Source organism: Rhamphochromis sp. 'chilingali', assembly GCF_963969265.1.
Source record: "Rhamphochromis sp. 'chilingali' genome assembly, chromosome: 2".
Classification (NCBI taxonomy): Eukaryota; Metazoa; Chordata; class Actinopteri; order Cichliformes; family Cichlidae; genus Rhamphochromis; species Rhamphochromis sp. 'chilingali'.
The window spans coordinates 29,978,193-30,006,092 of NC_137930.1; the positions used below are offsets into that span (position 1 = coordinate 29,978,193).

General features: G+C 40.7%; 1 protein-coding gene across 1 annotated transcript in view; it reads right to left on the bottom strand.

Moving 5' to 3' along the window:
* palm2akap2 (PALM2 and AKAP2 fusion) overlaps positions 1 to 27,518 on the bottom strand; it is an 84,234-nt gene extending 56,716 nt beyond the window's left edge. The window contains 3 exon segments of the mRNA XM_080876615.1: positions 5,565 to 5,686; positions 12,779 to 12,859; positions 27,152 to 27,518. Coding sequence (XP_080732741.1) covers positions 5,565 to 5,686; positions 12,779 to 12,859; positions 27,152 to 27,202 — 254 coding nt within the window. The 5' untranslated portion in view covers positions 27,203 to 27,518.
* Between the last annotated feature and the right edge of the window lie 382 nt (positions 27,519 to 27,900).

Below are 27,900 nucleotides of genomic sequence, written 5' to 3' on the forward strand. Positions count from 1 at the left end.
GCACACAAAGTTAAAGATGCATTATGCTGCATAAGTCTTAATCTGCTCAGTTGTTTACAGTCACAGATTGTGCTACAGAGAGCAAGAAAAGACAAGACGTATGGACACAAATGCAAAGCATATACGCCACAATAATGAGGGGAAATAATCAAAATCTTTAATTTGGGCAGGGGTCATACATGCAGGAAGCATGAACACATGATGAGATCTACTGTACTGTGAACAATGGAGACACTAGAAGCTGGTGGAAAACAGATGATCTGGCAACTGACAGACTGAAACATCAGGGAGTATAAACTGGGGAGGCTGACTGGATAAATGATTATAGATGAATTTAACTAATGAGAGTGCAAAGGAAGGAAAACTGATGGCTGACAGGAAGTGAAACAGACAGGAGTGCAAGGTGATGTGTAAAGTGCAGGCTTTTTACAGTGGATTTATACTTATGTGTTGTAAATGCAGACCTGGCAATGGCAATGGTTACTTAAACGGGCTACACCGCAAACTCAGATTCACAGCAGAAGCATAATTTAGGCATAAATTACAATGTACCTATGATGTAGATTTAACACAAAATACATTGTCTCTCCCAGCTTGCTGCAAATTGAAAAGGGTTTGTCTATGACCTTAAAAACACTATATTTTAGATGTATATGTATTAAATAACAGTAAAAAGGTTGATGATTTTAAGGAATTTATGCGATTGTCATGGTCCTGAGTCTGAGGACTCGGTGTATTGTGTTTCTTTATATTATTCTTTGTTCTCGGTTATTCTGTTTTGTCTTTTGTTTAGGTTTGCTATGTGTTAGTGTTTTTGTTTCATGCCTGCCTGTGTTCCCTCTGTCTGTCCATGGTGTTATTGTGTCTGCTCATGAGTCTGCCTGTCAAGTTCAGTGTCCTGTCTGGTTCTCTGTGTCTGTTAGTTTCCTGTTTTATTCTGAAAGTTCATGTCTCATGTCAGTGTGTTCAGTTTTACCGCTCCCCTGTCTCGTTAGCCTAATTGCTCCCAGCTGTGTCTCCCTCCTGTGGCCCATTCCCTGATTACTCCCCGTGTATTTAAGCCCTGTGTTTTCCTGAGCTCTCTGTCGTGTTGTCTGTTTAACGCCATGTCTGTCTGCATCGTTCTGTGTAACCTGGTGTTCGTTCTGCGTCTTCCCGCCATCTTTCATTGTGCATTTCGTTCCTCCTCCCGTGCGTGCTTGGTTTAAGTTGAGTTCTTTAGTTTTCCCCAGTTTAGGTTGGTTTACTCCCCGCTCTGCTCCTCCTGTTTTTGTCACCTTATCACCTCTGCAAATAAACATTCACTCGCACCCCAGTCAGTGCCTGCATCTTGGATCATTTTCTCAATTCACCACACGACTGCTGTGCAGCCGTGACAGCGATGTTTTTAGTGAGTTAAATGTGGGCCTTTAATGAATTGTTTTATAGATGCTGATAGTCCAGCTACAAAAAAAATCACTACACCTGAGAAGTAGAAGTATTGTTGCTATCAAACTAAACAAATTTATCCCTTACCAAATTACTTTTGACTACTTTCTGTCAAGTTAACTGTTTTAGCTCAAATTTAACTTATAAAGTATTTATGTTGAAACCTGCAATGTAACATCCGTGGAAGAGAAAATCAACGTAGCACACAATAAACACAATTCAGTCTTTCCTTTTTGGTGTCCCACCCACAAAATGTAAGGAATTTACTAACTATTCTATTCTAGCTGATTCTAGCTTGGTGTTCTTGTCTCAAATATGTCACACCGAGGGACTAATTTTGGCCTTTAATTTAGTTTTGGTGAGGAAAGACTTTGTTTTCACAGCAGTCACATTTGGCTCAAGCTAAAATGGTTTCTGTCCCATCTGGTTTTACAGCTGAGGCAAATGTGTGATTGTGAAATGCAGATATGGTGAACTCTGCAAGCTGAAACTGCCGTGGAATGATCTGAACTGAAGCACAGAAACTGCTCTCATACTGTCACTGCGAGGCAAAAGACAAATACTCTTGGAGCGTTATGTAACACAACACAGGGCATTTCACTGGGCTTGTTGCAATAAGTATATTTTGCTATAGTCAGACTGCCAGCTGGACCTCATGTGTCCCCATTTGGCTCTTTTGCACTTGCAGATTTTCTGGTCTGGTAATCTATTGATAGTTAGTCAAGGTGATGGAAAGATGGAACATTATCTATCTGCTGAGCAATGGAGGTCACTGCAGATTTACTGGGAAAATTAGGGAAAATGGTCCTAGCGAGTGCACAAATAGAAATGTGAGATTGTGCACACGTACGCGCGCTACATGTTTAAATAAAGACTGCGCTGGCCTACCTTTGAATTCAAAACCTGTATTCTTTTAGTGAAGCTATTTTCTGATTTCTAAAAAAGATTAAACCATATTTCTCCAGGTCTTGAATATGTAGGAGGACATGCTGTACATAAAAAACAAAACCACACATTTCCCCAACAGTGACAGCGACATCCGCACAACGCTGTCTGTGCAACATGAAACAAGCAATGATCCAAAAGCAGCACAGTGTGGGTACAGCTCGGGTCACAGTGCTGTATTCCTCTCTGTGTTTACTTAGGCTGTCCATGTAATGATAGGGATATCTGTAAAACTACCACTGCTGCCTCCACTCTCTCATTCTGTCTCCTTGTGTCTGTGTGTCCTCCAGGCTCTGCAAAGTTAACGTCTTCTCCTTCCTCCTGTCTGTGCTGTCCAAGTACTGTATGTGGATGAAATGGCCTACACAAAGATACCACTGCACCCCCCCTTTTACTTTACGTGATCACCAGTTGAAGGTCAAAACTAGTCAGTGCTGATACTTTCCTAATGTTTACCAAATTCTTATTCAGTGTTTTGTCTGTTCCTTTGGACTATCCAATAACACTTATTGTGTTGCATTTAATGCTCAGCAAGCAGCACAGCTGTTCCTCTTCTTTCGTTCTCCGGTGCATGAAATGAGACAAGCATCTCTAAAAGAGCAACTGCTGTGTCTTTGTCTCGTTCGGTCTTTAAAGTGTCCACTGAAGTTTGTGTTAAAAGCAGGAAGTCCTCCAATATCTCCCACCTTCACACCACGACATCACACTTTTTTCCTACTGTTGATGTTTAATTTTATACGCCGTCTCCTTTACTGCTAAAGTGTTTATTGAATCACTGAGTCATCTGCTTTTCTGATTGGATAATGTGATAATTGATTAGCTCCTGCATGTGTGTGTCTGTGTGTGTGTATAAAAGAGAATGCTAATATGGTATCAATCTACCTACAATCTAGGACGGGCAGACTGAAACGTTATAATTTAATAAATATTTCAGCAGTAAGCACGACTGTGTGGGAGTTCCATTTGATTATACTTATGAAGTAATTTCCTCTGATGCATCATCTGCCTCTCATTCAGGTGGCCATACACTTATTTTTTCATGTTTATTTGTGTACAATGTTTTCATTACTGGGTTTCAGGTTTAGGATTTGTGTGACTATAAAGACACTCCTCAAACACCCACACACAAGCACTGTGGCTTTATTTTACCCACTGGAAAAGCTTGTTTTCTGAAAGCCTTGAGACTTTAATGCCAAACAGCTGAGCTCCTCTTAAAGCACTTTTCAGCAGCCATCTGAGACCCTGATTCACATCTATCTATCTATCTATCTATCTATCTATCTATCTATCTATCTATCTATCTATCTGTCTCCGTCTACCTTGTGAAACAAAGGATTAGTATGCAAGACAACAAGGCATTGACCAACTTCTACATTTACTCCAAAACTTTCTGGGAATCAAGAAAAGTATGGCCTTCAGGACTTTCTGGCCCACTGTTGCTGTTATTGGAGCTAACTGCGGTTGTTCTAACTCAGTGTGTATTTATAGGATTTGAGAATGCAGAATTCAAAAAATCTCCAATGCCACACAGTTGTCTAGAGAGTTTGACTGTCACTTGTGATTGCTGTGCAACACTTTGTTTTCCTGTTGCAGAGATAAATAAAGCTGGAGTTGATTTAGCTCAAAAGGCTGGACTGTAGGAGAGTGAAACCAGACTGCAGACAATAATCCTTACAGTTTAATTGCTTTTGTAACTAATTAAAACCACAACTGCAATATTAAAAAAAAAAAAAAATCAGACAGCAACTCTATTCAGCTGCAGCTGAATGAAGTGATTCACGTGAGGCAGCTTCACCATCACAACTGTACTCTGGCCTACAAAGCTGTCTCTGTGACCATTCACGGCTGTTCTGTTTATAGAAGAGCAAATGTTATCCTGGAGTTCGTGACAAGGCTTCATGTTGATGTTATTTCGGCAGCAGTGATAACCTACGGTAGCTAACAGAGTCTCTTTCATACAGAGATTTGATAAATGAGGTGGTGGAGTGAGCCTCACTCATTGATGCCAAATTCACCCAGAGCGTGCTCTGATCTCACCCATATACACGAGCTACGAGACAACGACTCTCCACTGCATTTTAACTGATTTGTTTTTACAGGCCATTATCCTGCTATGCTGCTAAGCTTTACTCTTTATGAATCCATGCTAGTTTTTGTTGGCAGAATAGTTTGTGAAGATTTTTTCCTCTTCTTTTTCTTTTTTCCCAAATACAACATTAACAGTTTCCACTGCTTCATGCTTCTTCCTGTTTCTCTTCCCTAATAAAAGAGGAGAACCCCCTATTTTCTTCTCACTACGAATTCTGTACCATTGAGCATGCATACATTATTATAACTAGGCTAATCTTTTCAGGTCCTGCCAAATATGGGGATATCAACATTATATTAAGGCCATCTCATGTGGACATATTTTTTACATTTTTAATTTGTATCCAGAATGAAAAGACCTCACTCGTTTATTTTGTGCAGTTTCATTTTATTGCACACCAGCGTCTACATCATTTGTATTAAGCAGTACTAGAAATCAGACAAAGCCTCTGCTTTCTACTGCTTTCTGTCTGTCTCAGGAAAGAAAAGCTGCAGCCCAACCCCAATCTCACACCCAGAATCACAATAGCAAGAACTGGCTGGCACTTTATTCATGATCTCATGCCCCCAACTTCACTGGGGAATAAGTGACTATCTCACAGCAACACTTGATGGGAATCAGGAAGCTCCTCCCGGAGGCACAGAGACAGGAAGCACAAAAAGAGTCACATCACTCTATTTTGATTCTTTAAATGTATCTCACTCTCTTCCTCCTATGTCCCCTTTTTTGCATGTCCAGTGTGTTCTTTGTGAATTAGATGTAAAAAAAAAAAAAAGCCCTTATTTGATGACTACATATAAGACTAGAACTATAAGGGATAATAAAACTGATATTCTTGGAAATATGTCAAATTGGCTGCAGAGTGCCACCAAGAAAAACAGAAGCTCAGTATTAAAAAAACGGATGTGACAACTTTTGTTAATATTAATCTAATCGGCTGCTTACGTCTGTTTAATATCAGCTCTGCCTTTTGTTTAATCCCACTTCAAATGTATTATGTCCTGCACTGTACTCTAACCACAACAGAAGATAATCAGCAGCACTGCCAGAATGTCCATGAAGAGCAAACTAAACCCAAGCCTCGTTACTGCATGTGTTGTACCTGTGTATCATGTCTTCCAGCCTCTTCCCTTGCTCTTCATCTTGTTCCAGCTGTTTCCGCCGTGCCTCCTCTTCTTCCACTCCCATGCCCTGGAGCAGCCACCGCTCACGCATAGCTTTGGACTGAGGACACAAAGAAATGCTGGTTTCAGTCGGCTCAGTCACTCTAGAGTACAAATAGAATGGGAACCTTCTTGTGACTAGAAACGAATCCATGGTTGACTGGTAATTGTATTGAATTTTGTTTTGCTGTCTGCAACTAATTGCAAGTGGCTGTCCACAAGGCTGAGCATATGATACTCTCAACCTCTGGATGACCACTGGTGGAAGGAGACCCAGCAATGACCCACCAGGGTGCAATCACTCTCAGACTTAAGGTTTGCAGATAATCCCCATCTAATTTACAAGAACAGACAGGCTGCCAATACGTAACAATCAATCTGAGTTGATAAGTTCACACAAGTTTAACCACTGCTTTTGGAATAGATTATCCTATTTTCCTGTTTGATCAGAAGATCACGATGCCATGACTCCACAGCTGGTTGGCTTAGCATATAAACTGAGGTTGGTGGGAAATAGAGATGCAAAGGTTTAAAAACTAGAAGCACAGATGCATTTTTTTCACTAGACTCTAGAACTGACAAGAAAGAAATGTAATAAATAAAATGTAATAAAGCATGCCAGAGTGCTTTATTTGACCAGGCAATGATCAATTAATAATTGACAAAAAGGTTGTGATTATTTGTCTGTCAAATCAATCCAGTGAGTAACTGTTAGCTCTAATAAATGGCAGCCACATTGGAAGCCTGTTAACTGATAAGGCCTTTATGGTACACTCCTGCTTTACTATTTGGATACAGTTGGTCTAATGGTGCATAGAGTCTTCTCAAATGACCAAATGAGAATGTTTAGAGCAGAAAAGGTTGTCGACCTGTTCAGATTGTGGAGATCAGCAGACTACATCAAACACTACATCAGCATCTTTGTGATAGTGTGTTTTTGTTAAACATGCTGTTAACTGCCACCGGAGCACCGTTACGGGGGCTAGATTCCTCTAATCACTGCCGAGCACAGCTAGAACAAATAACCAAACATGTAGGAGTTTTTATGTAACACAGGAACTCTGAACTCAGCTGCTACTCGTAGGAAACTACTCTTTGTTAAAGGCGAATCCCACAAGCCCGAGAGAGCTACAGCAACCATTCTCCGTGATGTAAACAACGTTATTTTGTTAGGAACGTTATAAAAAGCGCTTTGTCGGCTAAATATCATCATGTACAGTCAAGGTTGTTTTCTTCAACTAAGGGTGTTTTTTTCTGTGAACTATAACAAATTTATTTTTTTCAAAAAGGGAAAGAAATTTAAGTACATTCACTGTGAGCATGGTGCTTTTCTATTAAGTTTTACTAAACAAGCAGTTTAGTGAAAAATTTTCCTTTGATCATTTTACTGCTGTGTGAAGAGACAGATGGTATTTTGGTGCACAAACATTTCTCAAATTAGACTAAACAGGGATAAAATATGAAGCAGATTTTCTACTGTCTCTCTCTTTCTGTTTAAATGATTTGTAAGATACTAATAAGCTAAAGAAACAATTCTTGTTTCGCTATGCCTTATAATAACAAAACCAACAACGTTGTTCTGTGTTTTATGGTATTTTATTGCGTCTCGATTTCTGTCTCCAGATTTGTCCCAGAGACATATCTGGGCACACAAAAATTCCATATGCTGCATGTGGTCCCTGTAGCCCCCTGTTTACATTTCATGGATAAACAATATAGATTAAACCCCAGGTTTGTTTGTCTGGTTCTTGCAGTATTAAACACAGAAAATCAACCAGGGTGCCAATCTTCTCATCACACAGGCTCTGGATTTCTTTAATGTTTTATAGATAATGCCAGAGCTCTGTTTACGCCATTAATGTCTCCGTTTCTGTCTGGAGCTTTGCTTTGTTACCACAACAGAGCGGAGCTGGAACACTGATTCACCTTTTAGCTGTTTACTGTCAAACTGTTGCTTGGCTGGAGGTCATAGAGCTGAAAATTACCCGTGTGACTCCCCCCACCGTGCGCGTGCGCACGCACGCACGCACGCACGCACACACACACACACACACACACACACACCTAATTAAATATTTAGAAACTCACATGGTGGCAAGTCAGTGCATGTAAGCATGTATAATCATGGTCACAATGACCTGCAGCATTTCAAACTGAGCATCAGAATGGGGAAAAGGTGATTTAAGTGACTTTGAAAGTGACATGTTTGTTGGAGCCATACAGGCTGGCCTGAGTATTTCAGAAAGTGCTGATCTGTTGGAATTTTCCCACACAAAGATCTCTGGGTTTATAGAACATGGTCCAATAAAGAAAAAAAGCCTCGTCGATGGCAAATGTCAAATGATAACGGCCAAATTGTATATGCAGGCAACGGGTTGATGCAGAGCATCTCTGAAAGCACAACATGCAGAATTTTGAAGGGGATGGACAGCAGAAGGCTGCACCGTGTGCACCGTCTTTCAGCTCAGAACAGGCTACAATTTCATGGGCTCACTAAAATTGAACAACAGACGATTGGAAAAATGTTGCCTGGTCTCATGATCTTGGCTGCATCATGCAGGTGGTGAGGTCATGAAATCATGGATCCATCCTGCCTTGTATCAACAATTCAGGCTGCTGTGTGGAGGTGTTTTTATTAGCACACTTTTGGCTCTAAGCACCTTGAATCAGCCTTTGTTGTTATTTTGCGCCATATAAAACAATTCAATTGAACTAAATGTAACTTTAGTACCAACTGAGCATCTTTTAAACACCATAGCATACCTGAGTGTTGCTGCTGACTTCATCCATCCCTTTATGACAACAGTGTATAGCATGCTGCAAAGCTCAAATCATCTAAAACAGGTTTCTTGAACATGACAATGAGTTCACTGTACTCAAATAGCCTCCACAGTCACCAGATCTCAATCTCAGTGTTTCCAGCACCTTGTTAAATGTGTGCAATAAAGAGTTCTGAAGGGGGGAAAGTGGTTCATGAGGTGCTAGCAAGTTGCACTGTGTCTGGTGAGTGTATGACAGAAATATTTTGAAAGGCAGTTGCACAACCTGGTTATCAGTTAAACCGAACAATTTAAAAACTATGTTCTGCAAAATTTTCCCATCCATGTTTGATTTTCTTGCACTGCAGTTTTCCATCACAAACATTAGTGAACTTCTAAAGTAAACAGCTAGTTTCAAGTTCATTAAGCAAATTCCACATTCCACATCGAGATCACAGCGGTATTCTCTATATGATTTAGAAGCCATCACTTATTCAGAGATGCATTGTTGGCTATATTTGTGCCTGACCTCTTACCAACACTGTGGAGTTTTATCAATACCATAATATATATATAACAGCTTTCCGTAGCATTTCAGCTATCAAAAAGCATTGGTGAATAACTTGTTTCCCCTGAGAACCAGACGGCTCTTTGCTTCTCTCTCATGCTGTTTAACAGACTTTCCATTTCCTGTTGAGCTGTGACACACAACCACTCTGAACTCGGCTATTAAAGGGAGGGTTTCAGGCTGTTATGAATGTCTGTGCTTGTCATCAGAAAGTGAAATAACCAATTTATCAAAATATGTAACGCCCAGATGGAGACACTGCTTCAAAAAGAGAATTCATGGCCAAGGTAAAACTTTGCTCTGAAGTCATGCCGATGTTTACAAAGTTCCAGACTCACATCATCGCCTCCATTGAGAAGCTTGAATCATGCAGCCCAGAGGTCCTTATCAAATCTCTGGGCTCTAGTTCCCGTTTCCTCTCCCAAGCCACTGGGTCTCCAGAGAGCGCTCAACAAAGCCTGCTTCATGCTGCCTGGCAGCGTGGCACTTAGAGGTAATGGCCATTAAATGGAACTGTGTGACCAGATGCTGATTACATCTGGAGTTCAGGCCTACTGGTGTTGTATGAAAGAAAAGTACACAGATCATTAAAGATCAGTGGGGGCTGGATTCTGCAGATAGAGCAAACATATTCAGATTAAGATCCATTCTGACCTCTCTTGGTTTTTCATGTATCTTTAGGGAGCATGAGAAGGATAGTAGAGTTGTGATGACTTTTGAATGAATCCAAACTTATCACAACCCTTTAAGGCTGGCTCCAAATGTGAGTTCATCCATAAGACTTGTAAGGTAAAATGCACAATCAAGCCATTCACTTGAAGTTATGCTTATTGTTTTAGTGTCTTTTGGAGCATTTACAATGACACGAATTAACCGATTTATGCACCACATCTGTTCTTGTTAAACAAATAATATAGCATTATACATAACATGGCAATGGCCATCCATCCATGCATTATCAATTGCTTATTAGGGGCAGCAGAGGAGGCCAAGGTGTTTCCAAGCCAGACGAGACACTTCACCTAGGTGGCACTGAAGGGACAGATGCCTGAACCACCTCAGATGAAGGAGCTTCTCCCCTAATCTCTAAGGTAGAGCCCAGGTGTCCTTTGGAGGAAGCTCATTTCTGCTGCCTGTAACCAAAATTTCTATAGTCAATACCCACAGGTCATGAAGATTGGGAATGGTGGAAAAATAGATTGACCAAGGAATTTACAACTTCACTTTCCTGCTCAGCTCTCTCTTCACCTTAACAAACTTGTCTACATCACTGCAGATGCCACATCAATCACCCTGTCAGTGTCCCACTACACTGACCACTCACCTGTGAACACGTTTAAGACACTTAAATGCCGCCACTTTGGATGGAAACTTGAGTGGCCACTTTACCTTTTCTTGGCTGAGAACTTCAGACTTGGTACCAACTTTAATCCAAGTAGCTCGACTCTTGGCTGCAAACTACCGTACTCCAATATAAGCTGGAGGTCATTGCTCGATAACGCCAACAAAATCACATCATCAGCAAAAAGCAGAGTCGAGCTCCCGAGACCATCTGAGAACACCCTTCAACACTTAGCTCTGCCTAGAAATTCTGTCCATACAAATTATAAGCAGAATTAGGGACAAAAGACCCTTTGGTGGAGTCCAACTCCATCCATGATTAAGTTTGACTGTTAGAAATGTAAACCAAGCTTTCATCGCAGCTGAACAGGGATTTCTTTCCTTAATTTTCAGAATTCACAAAACAAGGATGGATGCCAGAATCTGAGGCTTCAAAGCAGAAGTGCAGAAACCAGTAGGTGGCATCAACATGGATGTTTTCAAAGTTTTGTCATTTGCAAGAAGCCTAATTCAAACTTAGCTGAAGTGCCACTGAAAAGTTGGTAAGCATAGCACTGTAGCACATCAGTGCAGCACTGATAAAACAACAGTGGCTATTAGTCTAAATAGCAGTCATCGCAGTAGTCTGCAATGTCAGCACTTTGTGTCATGTGTAATTTGTTATGATTATTACTTTCAGTGAAGAATAACCCAGATCGGGTCAAATAAGAAAACAGACATTAGAAAGAAGCACTGATTCATCAGCACTTTCAAAGCAAACACACACACACTCAAAAATGTTACGTTTAAAATATGCATATGCTTAGAATGATAAACACCCTTTTGCAGATGAGCCCTAACTGGAAAACTCGACTCTTCAGAGGGCTCAAAACCAAATATACGAGTTACTGTAAACCCCAATTAGTGGCTGAACTGCACTGCATGCTTTAATGAAAGTGCACATGTCTTGAATCAATGTTTTTGTTTTGCCCATGTTCCCATAACTGGGTGTTAAATGGTGGAAAACACTAGTATGTGGAATCAGACTTATTTGATAAAGGATTCATTCATGCCAAGTGTGTTTAATGGCTCTAGTTAGCAAATGGAATGCATTTTTATTGCAAATATTAAAACTGGTTCCCATAGATATTTATGTAGTTTAATGAGTACCCGCAGCTATTCTCTTAACCACCCTGCAACTCTGCAGCAGCTACGGCTGTGGGATTTTCCTAATATTGTCTTTTGAAGTTAAACCAATTATACATCACCAGAGCAGCACCATATTTGACTTGTGTTGCTCATGCACACATTTTATAAACACAGTGACGACACTTAAATAAAAGTCCAGTGACATATAGTTTAAACAGCGTCACATCGTGTGTCAAAGCTCGAAAATTATGGGATGCCTCAGTCTGTTGTGTCTCCACCTGACAGTGGTTTGGTTGGGTGAGTTTTGTGTACAAGGTCAAATAATTCTTTAGTAGCTGAAAGAAGAAGTCCGCATAAATTACAGATGCCTGGAAGCTGCTCATTTTATAAACTCATAATGTGTCAGGAGCTTGTGTCTTCTGTCCTTCATTTGGACATCAAATCTGTGTTTACTTGAAACAAAAATCTTGGCTTACCGGTAGTGGCTGGCATTAACTATGAGGGGATATATTTGTGTGTTTGGATTTGAGTGTTTTTCTGTAAAGAAGAAAACAGCCATGCCAGGGTCTGCTTAGCCAAGGGAAACTCTTGTTCTAATAGGCCTGCACACCAGGAGATACTGAGGTGGAATCACTAACATCTCAGCCAAAAACTGACAAACACACTCGCACATGCTCATGAGTAATTAAACACACTTGCATGCAGAAAAGCAGCATGCTGAAATGAGACAAAACAGTTAAGGAAGCTGTCAAATCGATCTATCTCTCAAGGGTTGAGGTTATATCTAGATGAAGAAAGAGGATAGAGCAATAACTCATAAGAGCATCATGACTCACGTCTTTCCCCTGTGAACTACTAACCCTAATCTGCACTCTTCACCTTCCCTTCACCTTTACGCTGACCTAATTTTAATCAACCAGTACCTTAGTCAAAAATGTATCTCTCACATGCTCACACTGTTTTAGCTCAGCTGTACGCAGTGCATTCAAGTAATGAATAGCTCTGTGTAACACGAGTAAGCAGAAAAGTCTGTAAGTACATCACAATCCAGGACTGAGTGAATGTTGGTATTTCTCTGTCTGTTGTCTTTAAAAATGTTAATAAATATATAATTTTCAAACTTAGCCCTTACAGTGGTACCATAAGTGTTATAACTGAATTATGCAAAGATGGATAAACAGCTACTGAGCATGTTCAGGGTGATATTTCTTTGCACATGTGCACCTAGACAGGCGATGACGTTTTATTGCTCTAATATAAAAACAACAGGGCATAATCATTACTTGAACTGTAAATAATACTTATACATATGTATCATATGTACCCAACATATGTATCATAAATACACACAACATACCTTGACATGTTGGAGCTGCAGCAGCAGGTCATCAAGCTGGCTTCTTTTATCATCAATTTCAGTTTGCCGCTTCCGTTTCTCCTGTGAGACAAAGAAATGTAAGAGTTAAAAATCAAAGTGTTACTGTTGTAAAGTTGAGTCTTGAGTTTGTAGCATTTAATATTGCCTGAAAAGAATAAAAGTAATGATGTCACAGTAGAGCTGATGCTTGACTTCCTCTTTTAGCTGCTTTTCCACAGTAGATCATCTTCCTCCATCTCCTATCTCTAACCTCTTCCTATGCCACACCAACCCTCTGCTTGTCCTCATTCACTACAACTTCTTTTGTGGTCTTCCTCTTTTACTCCTGCCCGGCAACTCCATATTCAAAATCCTTTGTCCAGTATATCCATTCTCTCTCCTTGCCACATGTCCAAACCATCTCTGCCTTACCTCTCTAACTTTGCCTCCAAACTCAACCTGAGCTGTCCCTCTGATATACTCATTTCTGATACTGTCCTTTTATACATTTTACAGAAATCTATACATTTAATTGTCTGCCTCTATGTGTTAGTCCTGTGATAGACTGGCAACCTGTCCTTAAACCCTATAACGGCTGAGATAGACTCCATCCCCCTCATGACCCTGAATTGGATAACTGATCAAGAAGATGGATGGATTGTGTCTGAATTTTTGACTTATGTCCTAAAACATCTATTGTGAAATTTTGACCTTTTGGCCACAAAATTCAAAATTCATCTTGGACTTTGAGGCAATGTTCGTGCCAAGTTTCCAAAATTCCCATAAGTAGTCTTGTGAGATGTGAGATCTGAGGGATAAATGGATGAACAACTGGAAAACATAATGCCTTCAGAGACAGCTTTCAGCAGCGCCTAGGCATAAGAATACAATTGTTTTATTGATTGAATGTGTTTACATTTTAATGGTGCATTTCAATCTGCAAGACAAAGATCCCTTTGGGACAAGTTTAATGGAGAGATTAAGGTTTAAACAAATTCAGTTTAGAAGTGTGCAGAGACTGAAATGCGATACACTGTCGATCTCAGTTTAATAATGATAAGGTGTGGTAGAGTTTACTGGTCGAGTTCTGTCACGGATGCTCCAGTAAAGCCAGATTTTATTCATAGTAATTGTTTTTTCTGAAAAAAAAAATTCCACTACACTGTACGCTGTCCGCATACTGTACATATGTGCAATTAAATGTCTCCTTATGAAGACATGGGTAGAAATATGGTCCAAGGGGCATACACAGGAAGGAAGGAAAGTATTAGAGAGGTTGAAGGTGAAAGCTTATTGAGGTTTGAGAAGGGTTAGTGCTCACAAGCCATATAAAGAGCAGAGATTTGGCCTTGATTACTCCACGTGGCACTGTCATTGAACTTGGGGTGGGAAGAACATTCCTTTATGTGGAGATAAAGGATAAATAATGGGTGGGAGAGGAGGTGGGTGCATGGTGAGTGGAAGGTTTTAAGCTGAAAACAAAGAAAATACACACAAAAAACTAGAACGATTAAAGCATGCACATAAATGCATGGAAATGTACAAACAAAGCAGGTCCCAGTATAAGCCTGCTTGGGGATGACGAGCATGAGACAATGTGGATGTGTATGTGGCTTCATCTCTCCCACTCACTACTCTGTGGGAGTAGACTGAGGATTTCTGGGACGTTTCCTGTTGACTAAATATAGCCATAAGGGGAAACCCCCCAAATATGAATGAACCTTGGACCATTTCTCAGACAAAGTAAGTGAAGACTGATGCAGAATAGAAAAAAGAGGAGAAGGGAATACGGAGCTGAATACAATGGAATAAAAATAGAGCAGAGGAGAATTCAATAGATGTTATCAGGAAACAGGTGAAAACAGAAATAAAAGAGTCAATATAGAAACAAGATAGGTAAATGAAAAGGTTGGGGGACTTGTTGCTGTTGCTTGTGATGTTTCAGCATGTAAAAAAATACAATTCTGTTACTTTAAAGACCCTGTGACTGCTCTGCATCAAAATCAGCACCTCTCCAGCATTTTCTCTGCCTAAGAGTTTCTAATGTGGGTGGAAATGAGATCCCGGGCTTTATTTTTCCTGTACAGGGCACACAAACACTTTGGGCACAAGCACAAATTTTCCAAACAGAAATACTCAAATAAAATTGTCCTGGTAAATCATGCCAGGGAGTAATATAAAACTGTTACTGGCAGATTCTACATGCACCTCTTTGTTTGAGCACAACGTGTTACTGAGGGCTGCCTAAACATAAAGTTTAAGCGCAGAGGCCTCCCTGCTACCTGATCCGACTCACCAACAGGTATTGACCAGCTGACAGCTGACTGGCCTTTTTGCAGATCTGATAAAGTTTCTAATCATCGATCATGGATCTCCAGCATGCTGCCAGGTGTACTTATGAACACCTTTACACTTGAACATGGTGTTTGTTACTGTAATCAGCACAGAAATCTAGTAACAAAACTCCACTGCGACCAGGCATGCTGTTCCCGAGAGGGCCACCGTAAAGCACACCACCAGAGACTCAAAGAAGATTCAGTCTTCTGGACTCTGTCAGTGCAAATGACAGCCAGAAAACATTCCCCAACAGCAAGATTACCTTCCAGGCCTTATAAGCACTTTAACAAACACCAAAGTCCCTTTAGTGGCCTATCCAATCCAATCATATGTGTCTCATTTGGGCTGAGCCCCGTGAATGAAGACCTGGCGTCCTGAGTCAGCTAAGAGATTTGACCCTTGTATCCATTTTTCCCTAGAAGTCCCTTGCCTTGTGAGACCCTACCAGGTGCCAGTTGCCTCTGACAACAAAGCTACACTCATGGGTAGACTAAAGCGCACAAACCACCTTGATCCTTGAAGGGGTATCACCAAGTCTTCTACATAATTTATCAGACATCTGTTTTTGAGATGTTATCAAGGAATGTTTTCAGAGTGTGCCAAAAAAAAAGAAAAAAAGAAAGAAGAAGAAGTCTGCTCTAGTTATAAGCACACAAACCTTTGACTTTTTATTTTCATTTGCTTTTTGGTGTAGTCAACCACACTGGTTAGAATTAGGAAAAGTTCATACTTTGTGCAACAATATGTAATTTTGCAAAATGAGAGTTAGCTCAATTACTTGGTTGCTCATACTGGTGCAAATTTTAAATGCAATTATTCACGGGTTAATTTATGCTATAAAACATAATTAGAGGCTATAATAACAGCTTGAACTAATGACATGTGGGATTGTTTTTGAGAGGAGAGCGCATCTGAAGGATGCTCACTTATCACAACATTTATAGCAACATTCAACTGAACTCAGTGGTATTATATAACAAATTTTCCTTGGTAATATTTAGCAGATGAAAATAATGTCTAAGAAATGGAAAGTAGACCACACTTGAGTGAGTCTGGATGTCTCTGTGTATGTGCCTGCCAACTAAAGCTATTAAAACCCGGCGTCTGTGTTTGTGATAGGATAAGAAGTAGTTTGAGCAGGAGCAAATGCAATTTTGTGCCAAAGTGCGCACCAAAATTACCCTGCACTGACTATTCAGCAAACCCACAACCTCAGGTGTGCCTCTTTTCCAACTGTGGTGCGAACATGTTCATTTGGTGCCAGGAAATTACCAAATGGACCCAAGATGGAGCACATAAAAGCTACATTTGGACCTGCTCTTTTCAGAAACAAAGAAAAACAAGAAACCCCTGAAAAGAAAGGTGCAAAACTGCTATATTACTATAGCAGACTATCAGAACATATTATTAAACTGCACACAGGCTGTGAAAAGATATACACCAAGTCTGAAGTCATTTCTCTCCCTCTGTCGCACACACAGACACACACATACAGGAGCAGCCTACACAGCGGCATGGTTCCCATGGTTGGCGAAGTACAGTCAGAGAGCGTAAGCAGAGGTATGGTCACCAGATGTCAGGGACTGTCGAGGACATGTGGTCAGGGAATGGGCAAAACACGCCCACATGAAAGACACAAAAGCAAATAGACTCACAGGCTTGAATACGTAGACAGAGAAAAACCCACACTAATATACTCTCTAAATAAACAGCACTCAGTCAGTGTGTGTGCTTTGTACGTCTGACAATCATTTACTATATAGGAATGCATAAGCACAGATGATGGTTGACATCGCCAGATCAAAGATGGTTTGGGTGCCATTTGGTTTTCATCATCATATCCCAGAAATAAAATGTATAGAGCATCCCTGTCCACAGAAAAGCTCTGCTGTCATGTAAACTGTAGAACTGGCTACTGAATATAATACTTTAAAATAGTGGTTGGTTGCTAAATAGAGAACATTTTTGAGAGACCTGCAGAGTTTTCTTGACAATGCAGTAATTGCTTTTGTGTAATGTTAAAAATGGCACTCGAATTACCAAATTTGGTGGAATAACTTTTACTAATTTTGAATAGATAAGTCTGTATGAGTCTGAACTGTAACAGTAAAAGAATGTCTTCAATAGAATATGAGGGCTTAATAAAAAGTGAAATAAGTTTTTTCCCTTGTGGAGTTGAACAGGCAGGAATAATGACCCCGAGCCCCGCTCTGTTCACTGTACTCTCTCCGAGTGGTCACATCCTCCTCTTCAGAAAAATATGTTGACATTCTTGGTGACACACTCATGACTTCCCACACTCTGACTCACAGTGTTTGGCCCTATTTGGCTTACAGGGCAGCTTGTATGCAGAGCGTATATCTTTTTTGTCACAGTCTAAAGGGTGAAGACATTTGTGTTCAATGACTTAAATGATTAATCTCCAGTGTACAGTTTACTTTAATTTGTCACAGTTTTGCTGGTGTGTTTAACCTCACAAGACAACCAAGTGCTCTTGATCGAATTTTCATCCTAAAGAGCTAAAATTTCGGCAGTGAAGATGAAGTCAAATGTCAGTTGTCTGGTTACATTTCCTGTAAATTTAAGCTCAGCTCAGTGAACTCTTACTCTTTTTTCCTGTTCAGTTGATAGGAGAAAAAAAAAAGAACTTAATAGGCATAGTAGTCGACATCCTACCAAACTTAATGTTTGATAGGAGTTTCCTGTAAGGGACAGGAAGTAATTGACAAATTACACAATCCTTACACACAGATGAACAGCAATCACACCCATCACAGTCACAATCTGCGATCACACCAGAATTTAACTTACTAGATTTTAAATGAATATTCATCTACTCATACACTTTACTACCCAAGTAGAGTCTGTGTGTGCGCAATAGTAGTCAGCACTGGGAGCACATTTTATACCACTATTTAAAATGCACACATTTTGTCTTAAATGATTCAGGGGTGGGGCTGGAGCCTATAGCAGCGGTCCCCAACCCCCGGGCCACGGACTGATACCGGTCCGTGAGTTGTTTGGTACTGAGCCGCGAGAGTTGAGGCTCGGGTGTGAAATGTATTGTTTTCAGAGTTTTTATCATTAACTCAGTTTCCTGTGTTGTAGTTGTGTGTTTTATTTTGAAAGAAATGTTTATGCGTTACCATAGCGACCAGAGAGCATTAAGGGTCAGAGAGGAGGATGTTACTCTCAATGTTGTTGGCTCGTTTCAGGAGAATGCTGGTAACAAAGTTACACAATTACACAGTGAATTCACATTTATTATATTTACAAAATTTTTGTCTTGGTCATATCATTTTATTTTGTTGTATTTATCCGCAACACCTTAAAGGCCTGTTCGTGAAAATATTTTCTGACATTAAACCGGTCCGTGGCGCAAAAAAGGTTGGAGACCGCTAGCCTATAACTAGAAGTGATATGGGGCAGACTCATTTCCAGGCTACTTCATTAAGGGGAATAACCTTCAGTACTAACATGTGACTATAGGTGTGCCTACATCTTCTGTCTTTTCTCCACAAAGCCCAAATTTTTCAATTACTATATGCAGCACACTGTTTTCACTCTGAGTCCAACGTTTAAATAAAAGGTGGAATACATTAAATTAATTAAAAGGTTTTGTGTGTCATCAATAACAGACAGAAGTCTGGATTTCAGTGGGGAGAAGTACAAAATCAATATAAAATTAAAGCTGCAAGCAGCGTTATGAGGGCCCTCGCACCCTGGCGTGTCGAGCCACGCCCAAAACCTAATACCAGCATGTCCGATCTGATGTGACATTGATGGATTTCATGCATTTAACCACCAGCTAACATTTCATCTTATTCAACCAGGATTATAGTCGTCCCACTAGGTGGCGCTCTAACCATTATGTACAAATGGCATAACAAACATATCCGAGCTCGAGTCTAATCATGCCTGCGACCTTTGGGAGAGATTGGACATTGTGTTTTCGAGTGACAGCAGATTACTGCTTTTTGGCGAGTGATTGAAACTCCAAATGCCGCCATGACCACCCCGTTTCCCTGAACGTAAAAAGCTTCGCAATTTAACATCACAAAGGTCTTTAGATTCCACACACAGGAAATCGCATCAATCTGATGAAATCCCTTGGAGGAGTTCGTCAAAGAATGGTGCCTGAAAAGAGGGGAAAATGTCGCCAAAATTACACATTCATTTTAAAATGGCTGACTTCCTGTTGGATTTGGGATTTTGCTCCAAGAGACTTTTTTTGTACATCTTGATCTCTCCTATAAGCTTACCAGGTTTCAGACTCATACATAAAACACAGAGCAGGGGCTGATGATTTGAAAGTTTGTAGGGGGCGCTGTGGAGCCATTTTGCGCTATTCAAGGAAGGTGATCACATAACAACAAAGCCTTCGTCCCATTGGAGGTGTGGGCCAAATTTCAAGACTTTTTAAACTTTCCAAGCCCCTCAAACGCCACTTCATTGTTCACGGTGAACCGCGTTGCCACCAGGGTGCGCCGTTCAGTTTAAAGTCACAATTTTCGCACTGAAGCATCATGAGCAACTGATGGTGATATTCACTGCTTTTGAGGTGGCCACGATGAACCTGTGAAAATCAGTACGACAAAATGAAAGACATGACATTTCCTGTTGCCACTAGGTGGCGCTCTGCGTATTCCTGACAATGGGCACATCAATCTGTTCAGGGCGGGTCTGACATCATGCCTGTAAAGTCTGGTACTGATCAGACTGGATTTCATTGAGTTATACTAATTTGTTTCTTCATGGCGTGACATCAAAGTTCGCCATGCTGCAGGGTTCACACCCTTTCGCGAAAAGTCACAATTTTCACTGTAACCCAAGACCAACTCCTTAAGGCTTACCTGGAGAAATTTGAGGCTGCAGATGTCACCCATCACAATACTGTACCCCAAAGTGTAAAACATGACATTTCCTGTTCCCACTAGGTGGCGCTGTCCTTGATGTCAAATATGGCAGTTGAAATATGTTCAGGGGTGGAGCCTTATCATATGTGTGCTCTTTGGTCCAGATCGGACAATGTATGAGGGAATGAGAGGCAATAAGATTTTCATGGCGAGTCATCGAAATTCGCCGTGGCGCCACCGCCACACTGTATCACGAAAACTCAAAAGCTCCGCAATTTAACATGGCCCAGGTGTGTAGTTGACACTGACCAAACATGAAGCTTATACGACCAAATTCCAAGGAGGAGTTCGAAAAAGTTCGAGGCATGGAAATGGCAAAATTAGAGCCAAAATGTCACCTTCACTTCTAAATTGCGGACTTCCTGTTGGGTTTGCATCAATGGGCCCAAGACTTTTTTGTTCGTCTTGGCATGATACACATGTGTGCCAAATTTCATACATGTAGCTCAAACGATGTGGTCGTAGGGCTGCATTTAACAAGGCATAGGTGGCGCTCTAGAGCCATTTCCCAGTGCTCATATGTAAAACCATTAAAATACAAAATTTTTCACGAGACCTGGCATGTGTGCAAAATTTCATGAGTTTTTGAGGATGTTTAGGCCCTCAAAAAGGCCCTTGTTTTGCCTGAATAATAATAATAAGAAACGGAGCAGATACAATAGGGCCTTCGCACTCTCGGTGCTCGGGCCCTAATTAAATATGACATGATAACTTAACAAAAAATGAATGTGATTGATTGCTGATTGAAAGACTAGGTACACTGGCCAGGTTAAAATTCTTTATAACAGTTTAATACATCTATGCTGGTAAAATAGGAGCTTCAGTGACCTCTCTAAATTCCTCATGGAGGGTATTTCAGTGTTGTGAAGGTCAACCACTGTTCAGCTGCTAGTGAGGGGAGGGGCTGTGTGCCTCCCTGTAGCTGCTGTGTGAAACTGTGTGTCAACTGGAAAAGTTGGTATGAGACTTTTGAGAATCATCAATCACAACTCTGCCATGTACCATAACAAACTATAATGCAAAACAAAAAAAGCTGTGCTGTATGTTGACCCAATTTACTTATCTGTTCTGTTGGACAGTTTGATTAACAACTCCCAAGACAGATGTGGGCTTGAAAGCAAATTGCTTGGTTTATAAACAACATTCCACACTAGTGGTGCACATCTCACACATCGATGATTAGCTCAGGAGGGTATAATTATAATGTGATTAAACAGTGATGTAACTCCAAATATTAAAGTTCTGCTGATGTTGACTTAGTGAACTGAAGTGGGCTACAGATCAGATAGGTCACATTCTGTACATGCCAACACACCCAGCACAGAAATCTCACTGTGAAGATCATCTTCCATTCTGCACGCAGGCATACCTGACAGCTTAGAGAACAGAGACTGAAATGGACCTGTGGTTCAAATGTCATGGGTTTGATTCTGCACCGATACCGGCTAAAAAGATCTCTGCACAATTCTATAAGCCATCAGCTAAAACCTAAAGTGTGCATGCATAAATTTAGCATTGAAACAATTTATAGATTAGTTAAGAAACAAAATCAGCCACAGTTAATCAAAGACTATTTTGGTAAGAGCTGTCGTGGGTCAGGGTTAGCAAGTGTTGCAGAAAATAGTTGAAAGTCTATAGTTTGAAAGTATACCTTTCACTAATCAAGGTGGTGGCTACATGAACTGAATAACTAATTCAGACATTTCTAATTTGTTATTATGCCTAGAGTTAACATAATGCTCACTTGGCAAGGTCTTAGCTAGTGCTTGTGCACAAAAAATGCTAATTTAGCACATTGCTTAAACATCCTGCATGCCGTTGTCATGCGATGGCAGCAGGTGTTGACGTCATTCATCATGTCCTCCTCTGAGGTGATCCAAGTATCCCTACCTTTAAAATCACATGATGTAAATATACATAAACACAGCAGAGTTTCAGTTTTTTAAATTTCTCCAGACAGCTTTTACATGAGTATCAAGCAATGCTGCTGCTTATAGTAAACCACAATGCATTTATTTTGAGACCTATGAAACTGTCATTAGGTATAGTTGCTAAAATGACTTTTGCTGCGTGTCAGACTGACTGTTCTTTATATGGAGGACCGAAAGTGGCACATTAACTGATGAACGAACGAAATAAATCCATAAAATATTATTAAAAGTGAAAGTTATTTTTTTATTTATTTATTTATTTTTTACATATATTTACATTTGTGTTTTAATTAACTGAGAAATGCAAAAAGAAAATGCTGAAATAAATGAATCTGTGGAAATTAACAGGGAAATATTCACAGTAGCATATAATACACTACAAAGCACAAAGGTACAAAGTAAAAAAACAAAAGAAAAACATAAAAAATGAATACATTTATAAAAACTGAATCGCAAAGTGAGGTCCCTTCTATAGAGCTCACTAAATTGGAGCATGTTGCTCTAATAGGATGCCACAATTACGAGAAGTTTGTGACATTTCTTCCCTCCGTCATCGACTGTGAAATGCTGAGGTTGCTATGCGCTGAGGTGCATAGAAGTCACCCATACTCCGCTACCACACATAAACAGTTCTTTTCCTCCTTCGGTATTAATATCAATACAAAAACTGTGTCGGGGACTTCATGGCATGGATTTCCATGGCCGAGGAGCTCCTGTAGGTGCGACACATCTGTAATACAGTTATGATTTTGACATCTTTGGTCCTCCATACTTCTGCGGTATTTCTCTGCCCGGTCACTCTAGATTGTTTACTATTCAACTAAGCCCAAATGCAATGTGGATTATTTCAAACCCGGCAGAGCTCACTGCAGCTGAATCCCATCCTCTCATGTCTCAAGTCTCTGTGAACTCCAACCCCGCTCATTGAAACAGACACACACACACACACGCACACACATAGATAGAGGCATACCAAAATGTCCTGTTGGCCCAAGGCAGCTGCTGCTAATTTTAGACGGCATGTAACGCCTGCCGTGCCCCAGACCTCCTGCCGCTCAACAAACCACGCCTCCTCTTCCTTTCCAATATGAATTTCCCCCAGGAACACCCCCCACCCCCATAAGTTACCAAACCTCGCAATCCAGACCTACTCTAACCACCTATCAGTTCTCCAGGATCCAGTTGGCTCATTGGAGACCTTTGGCATAAATTCAGGGAAAATATTGGGCAATTTTCTGTGGGAAAACAGACTTAACATATATGATATATTATTAATTAGTTTGACCATTTCTGTCTCTTCCATGTCAGCAAAACTAAAGATATGCCTCTAAAATGGTACTTAAGCCTGTGAACACCACTGAAGGAACATGTGTGGTTTAGTAAGAAATGTCTTTTGGTGTTAGCAAATGATTGACCCAGGAACAAACAGTTTCCACTGAGGTAATAATAGTTTTCATAAATATTGTGAAAAAAGAAGACAAAAGAAAGTCACAAATGAAAGCTAAGCCTAAAGTTAAATAGAAAAACAACATGTTTCAGTGAGAATTTGCCAGTTTGGAGGTAAGTGAAATGCACGAACTGAAACAACAAATGCCTGCAGGCGGCCCAGCCCCCCACTTAACTCAACCCATTACCCCAGCCCTCCACTGCAAGCCGTAGTCACAAATCTTAATGCCAAGCTATAGCTATAGCATCCCCTTCAACTTCACCCTACCCCAGGCATACTTTTCTCTTTTAGAGATAACTAAGAGAAAATCAGCCACTTTACAGATCTTGGACAAGATCAATTTCTGGTTGAACCCACGAAGTATTATAGATCATAATGGAACATCAGGCTTGCAGTGCTGTGAACCATACTAAAGAGGCAGCAAAAGATCCAAAGGTTATCTTTTTAAATGAAAAATCCAAAATGCTTGTCCTGTAACTATCTCTGTGTTGCTTCTGGTTCAAGCTGATGTCAATGCTTTGCTTGCTGTCTTTCCCGAAAATGCACATTCCCATCATCTCAATCCTCGTGTACCACTTCTTAATTTCCCTCTGACTTGGCCCCGAAAAATTTGTGGGCTTGTGTGCATTTGAGTTTGTGTGTGTGCGTTGGAAGGGGGGGCAGCTAAGAGTCCAAAGGGCTGAGGTCATCTATGTAAACATATCACAGACACTACAGAGAGGTCCATGAATGAGCGCAGGCAAAGACTCATAGACTTTTACATATGCTTTGCTGTTCCATGCTTGTGGCTTGTACGCCACATGGGCAACAGTTAATTAGAATGATGAAGCACCCGGTATTCACTGGCTGATCTGGAAACCACATGCAAGCCCTGGTAAAAGCACATGAGTTTACCAAGACACACAAACACACATGCACACACACTCATATCAGCTTTTAGGGGAACCCTGGCCAGGCTGAGCTCCATCTGACTACTATAATTACATAGTAATAATACACCGAGGCCTGGATTTAACAACATGACATCACAACTGTTTCCTAATCTAACCAATTAGTAGCCATGGAAACCACTTGCCACTGGCAGCTGACAGACCCTAATCACTATCAGACTGTGGGAATCTTTGTTTGCATGTGGGATGGACAAATGAGCCACTTAGCTAATTAACTGTTAGATTAAATGCTCGTAATTTTGCTGTTTCTTTGTTTTACTGATCAATTAATGCTCAAAGCAATATTATTATCTGAAGAACAAACCAATCAGTGTTTATTTTCTCTTTAGAAGTCACTAATTTGGATGTCAGCACATAATAGACAACAGTTGCTGGTGTTAAGTGTCATTAATTCTTTGTCTAAACAGGAAATAAACTGACTGTTTACATGCCAAGAAGACCAAAGTGCTCCTAGAATACCTAAAGGAAGATGTGAATCATCTAATGAATTCAGACATCTTTCACATCCATTAGCGCCATGTGTTATTAATGAATCTCTACAGTAAATTAATTCTTTAATAACAGATGTCTGCTACCTGATTGTGACTTTTTATGCAGTTTAAATGGATGGTAGTGGCCTCAAACTTGAAGTCAGTACCATGTGATAAAGCAATGAAAATGACACTGTGCACGGCTCATACACAGAAAAGACTGTTCCGATTTTCTGAGGAAGCCTTCCATTTGTCTTAAGATCTGCTAAAGTATTGATGAGGATGGACGCTGATGGTGATGACAATGAGTATCAATTATTGATGAAATCATTAGCATGTCAGCTGCAGACCGCAGACGACGAGTGTGTATATATGTGTGCACGGCATACTGCTCTGCAAGGGTTTATTCATGCTTATCCAGAGAGCCAGTCAGACAGAAATCACCTCTCTATATCTTTGCGGAAGACAAACAATGCTTGCTAAAATTCCTACCACATGACTAAACACTTGCACTCGAATGAGTCAGAAGAGGTTTTTATAACTTTGTCCAGCTCCTGTATTTACTCTTAACCTCCGCTGCTTGGCTAAGTCTTCGGCTTACAGAGCGCTCAGTACTATTAGTGTAATAGTAGCCCTTCTCTATTTAAGTGGCTGGTTGGGGCTGAAAGCTATTAGCACTATTATTGTCTTTGATATAGTGTATACACACTTAACTGAAACAAGACAAATGTTCATTTAGATGAGACAAAGAGGCCCAAGTGGTTTAATTGTATTCAGCGGCTGCCCATTACTATATGTCAAAGCTCTTGGCTTTACAGTGGGATCTCCAGTGCTACCTGTTAAACTACAGTATCAGTAAGAGTCAGAATATTCTGCAGTTTTTCATGGCCTCATTCAAGAAACCAAAACTCATTTGTGCTATTTATTAACTGATTTTTCAGCACTTTAGTTTTAAATGTTCAAGGATTATGCAAGAAACAGAGTCTTTTGCTTCTGCTTGTTTGAGAACTTTCCACTCTCTTTCTAAAAGTCCTGCATTGGTGTAAGTGCATGTTGCCTGGTATGGCTGCCATGTTTAAACATGGCCAAAATAGTTTCTCCATCTGCTGCTGCTGTGCCCCCACCCCAACCACCGCACATACACTTGTGTATAAATGCGTGTGTGTGTTCCTGTGCCTCTGAGCGTCTTAAGTGTGCGTGGTATGCTGTGGTTCCTAGCTGGCGCCAAATTTAGTCCCAGGCAGTGAGCCTCGGTATAACTGTTGCTCTAAAGTCCCATCATCCCCGAGCCAAACGCTTCCACAGATGCCTTTCTGATGGTAAAACACAACGGCAACTATCAAAACTTATTCTAGACTACCGAACAACTGGGAAGCTAGTATACCTCAAAACCTGACTAAAAAGCTGATTCTCCTCCAAGTTGTGGAGATGTGGATGTCAATGACAGCTGACAGGAACCACAAGACAAACAAAGCAGTGTTGTAAGACAGACAGCTAGTAGGGGAATACTGCACATTACAACTAGTGCAACAAAAATCGCTTTGTTTTATTTGATTAAAATGGGTGTAGGAGGCTGTGATGTCATGCAGCAGGGCTTCCAACATGTTAAGCATATTCATATGTATCTCCTTGTTGCAAGATTTCTGTCAGAAAAGATCACTAGCAGTTGCCAATTTATTTTTTCTTCATTAAAACTTCACTATAAGGAAACAGCAATGACTACATATCAGAATATGTAGGCAAACGATTATCTGCGCAGACATGTACAGATTCAGTTTGATCATGAAAGCCAACTTCTTTTAAGTTTGATTCTTATGACATTAATTTTCCTAAACATTAGATAAGATAACCTCTAGTCCATGTTTGGGTTTCATCCTTGGATCACTGTGACTTTCCATCTTTGTTTTCATGTCATTTAACTTTATAAGTCAAAGTTCAGTACACTTTGGCTGGAAGCAATGACAGACAGAAAAGTGGATACCAGTTCTTGCCCCGAGTATGTGTTTCAGTGACACTAAAAAGTAAATGGCAATGGTACACTTAGGGGGAATGGCAGGCTATAAGAGCAGAAAGGACTGGAAAACTTTTCTGGAAGCCGGAGGTGTGAGACAGCCATGTGAAATTTTATACTGTGAATGAAAGAAAGCGATAACGCTGAGGTGAAACATTATTTCTGACGGACAGAAGGTCAAAGACACGTAGAGAGAGAGAGAGAGAGAGAGAGAGAGAGAGAGAGAGAGAGAGAGAGAGAGAGAGAGAGAGAGAGAGAGAGAGAGAAGAGCCGAGCAAAGAAAAAAAACCTGTTTAAACAGAGTGACTTACCGCCAAGGCCTGCAGCCTCTCTTTGTGGAGTTGAGCCTCCTCACACGACATCCTGAGGGGGAAGCAGGGGAAAGGGGGGTGAGAGGAGAACAAGAGGTGAGATCGGGGAAGAAGGAGAGCTGCAGTCCCTCAGTGAGAGGTAGGAAGAGAGGTGGAAAGTAGAGGAGAGAGAGGGAGACAGGGAGAGGAGGAGGAGTATCCAGATGAAGTCTTTCCTCGGCAATAATCCAACCAGAGAGAGGAGACAACGGGAGAAGAGGCTTGCGCTGAGAGGAAGCAAAGATCTCTCACTCACTGGCCATGTGCCCTCACACTCAGCCCACTGCTTGCATTTGCTGTCTCTCGCTCTCTGTCTATCACCCACTCTTTCTTTTGCGCTCTCTGTCTCTCCTCCCATTTGTCCCCTCCCTCCCTCCCTCCCTCTCTTCTTTAGGCATGAGCCATGTGTGATTAAACAGCTGGGAGGAGCAGCTGAGAGAAGGATGGTGAAGGAAAGGGAGAGAGAACTAGCAGTATGGAGGTCGAGCTGTGTGAGAAAAAAGGGGGGAGAAAAAGGAATGAGGTAGAGAAAAAAAACAGTGAAATCAAAATTGCAGAAGTAAGGAAAACAGAAGGAAAAGAGTAATTTGTCAAATTTGAAAGATGAACTCCCCGAAGGCGCTCAAGAATAGACAAGACAAGAAAAAAAAAGGAAAACTATAGGACTGTTTTTCCCCCTTTTTTCAGCAGTTTTCCTTTCTCCTTATCCT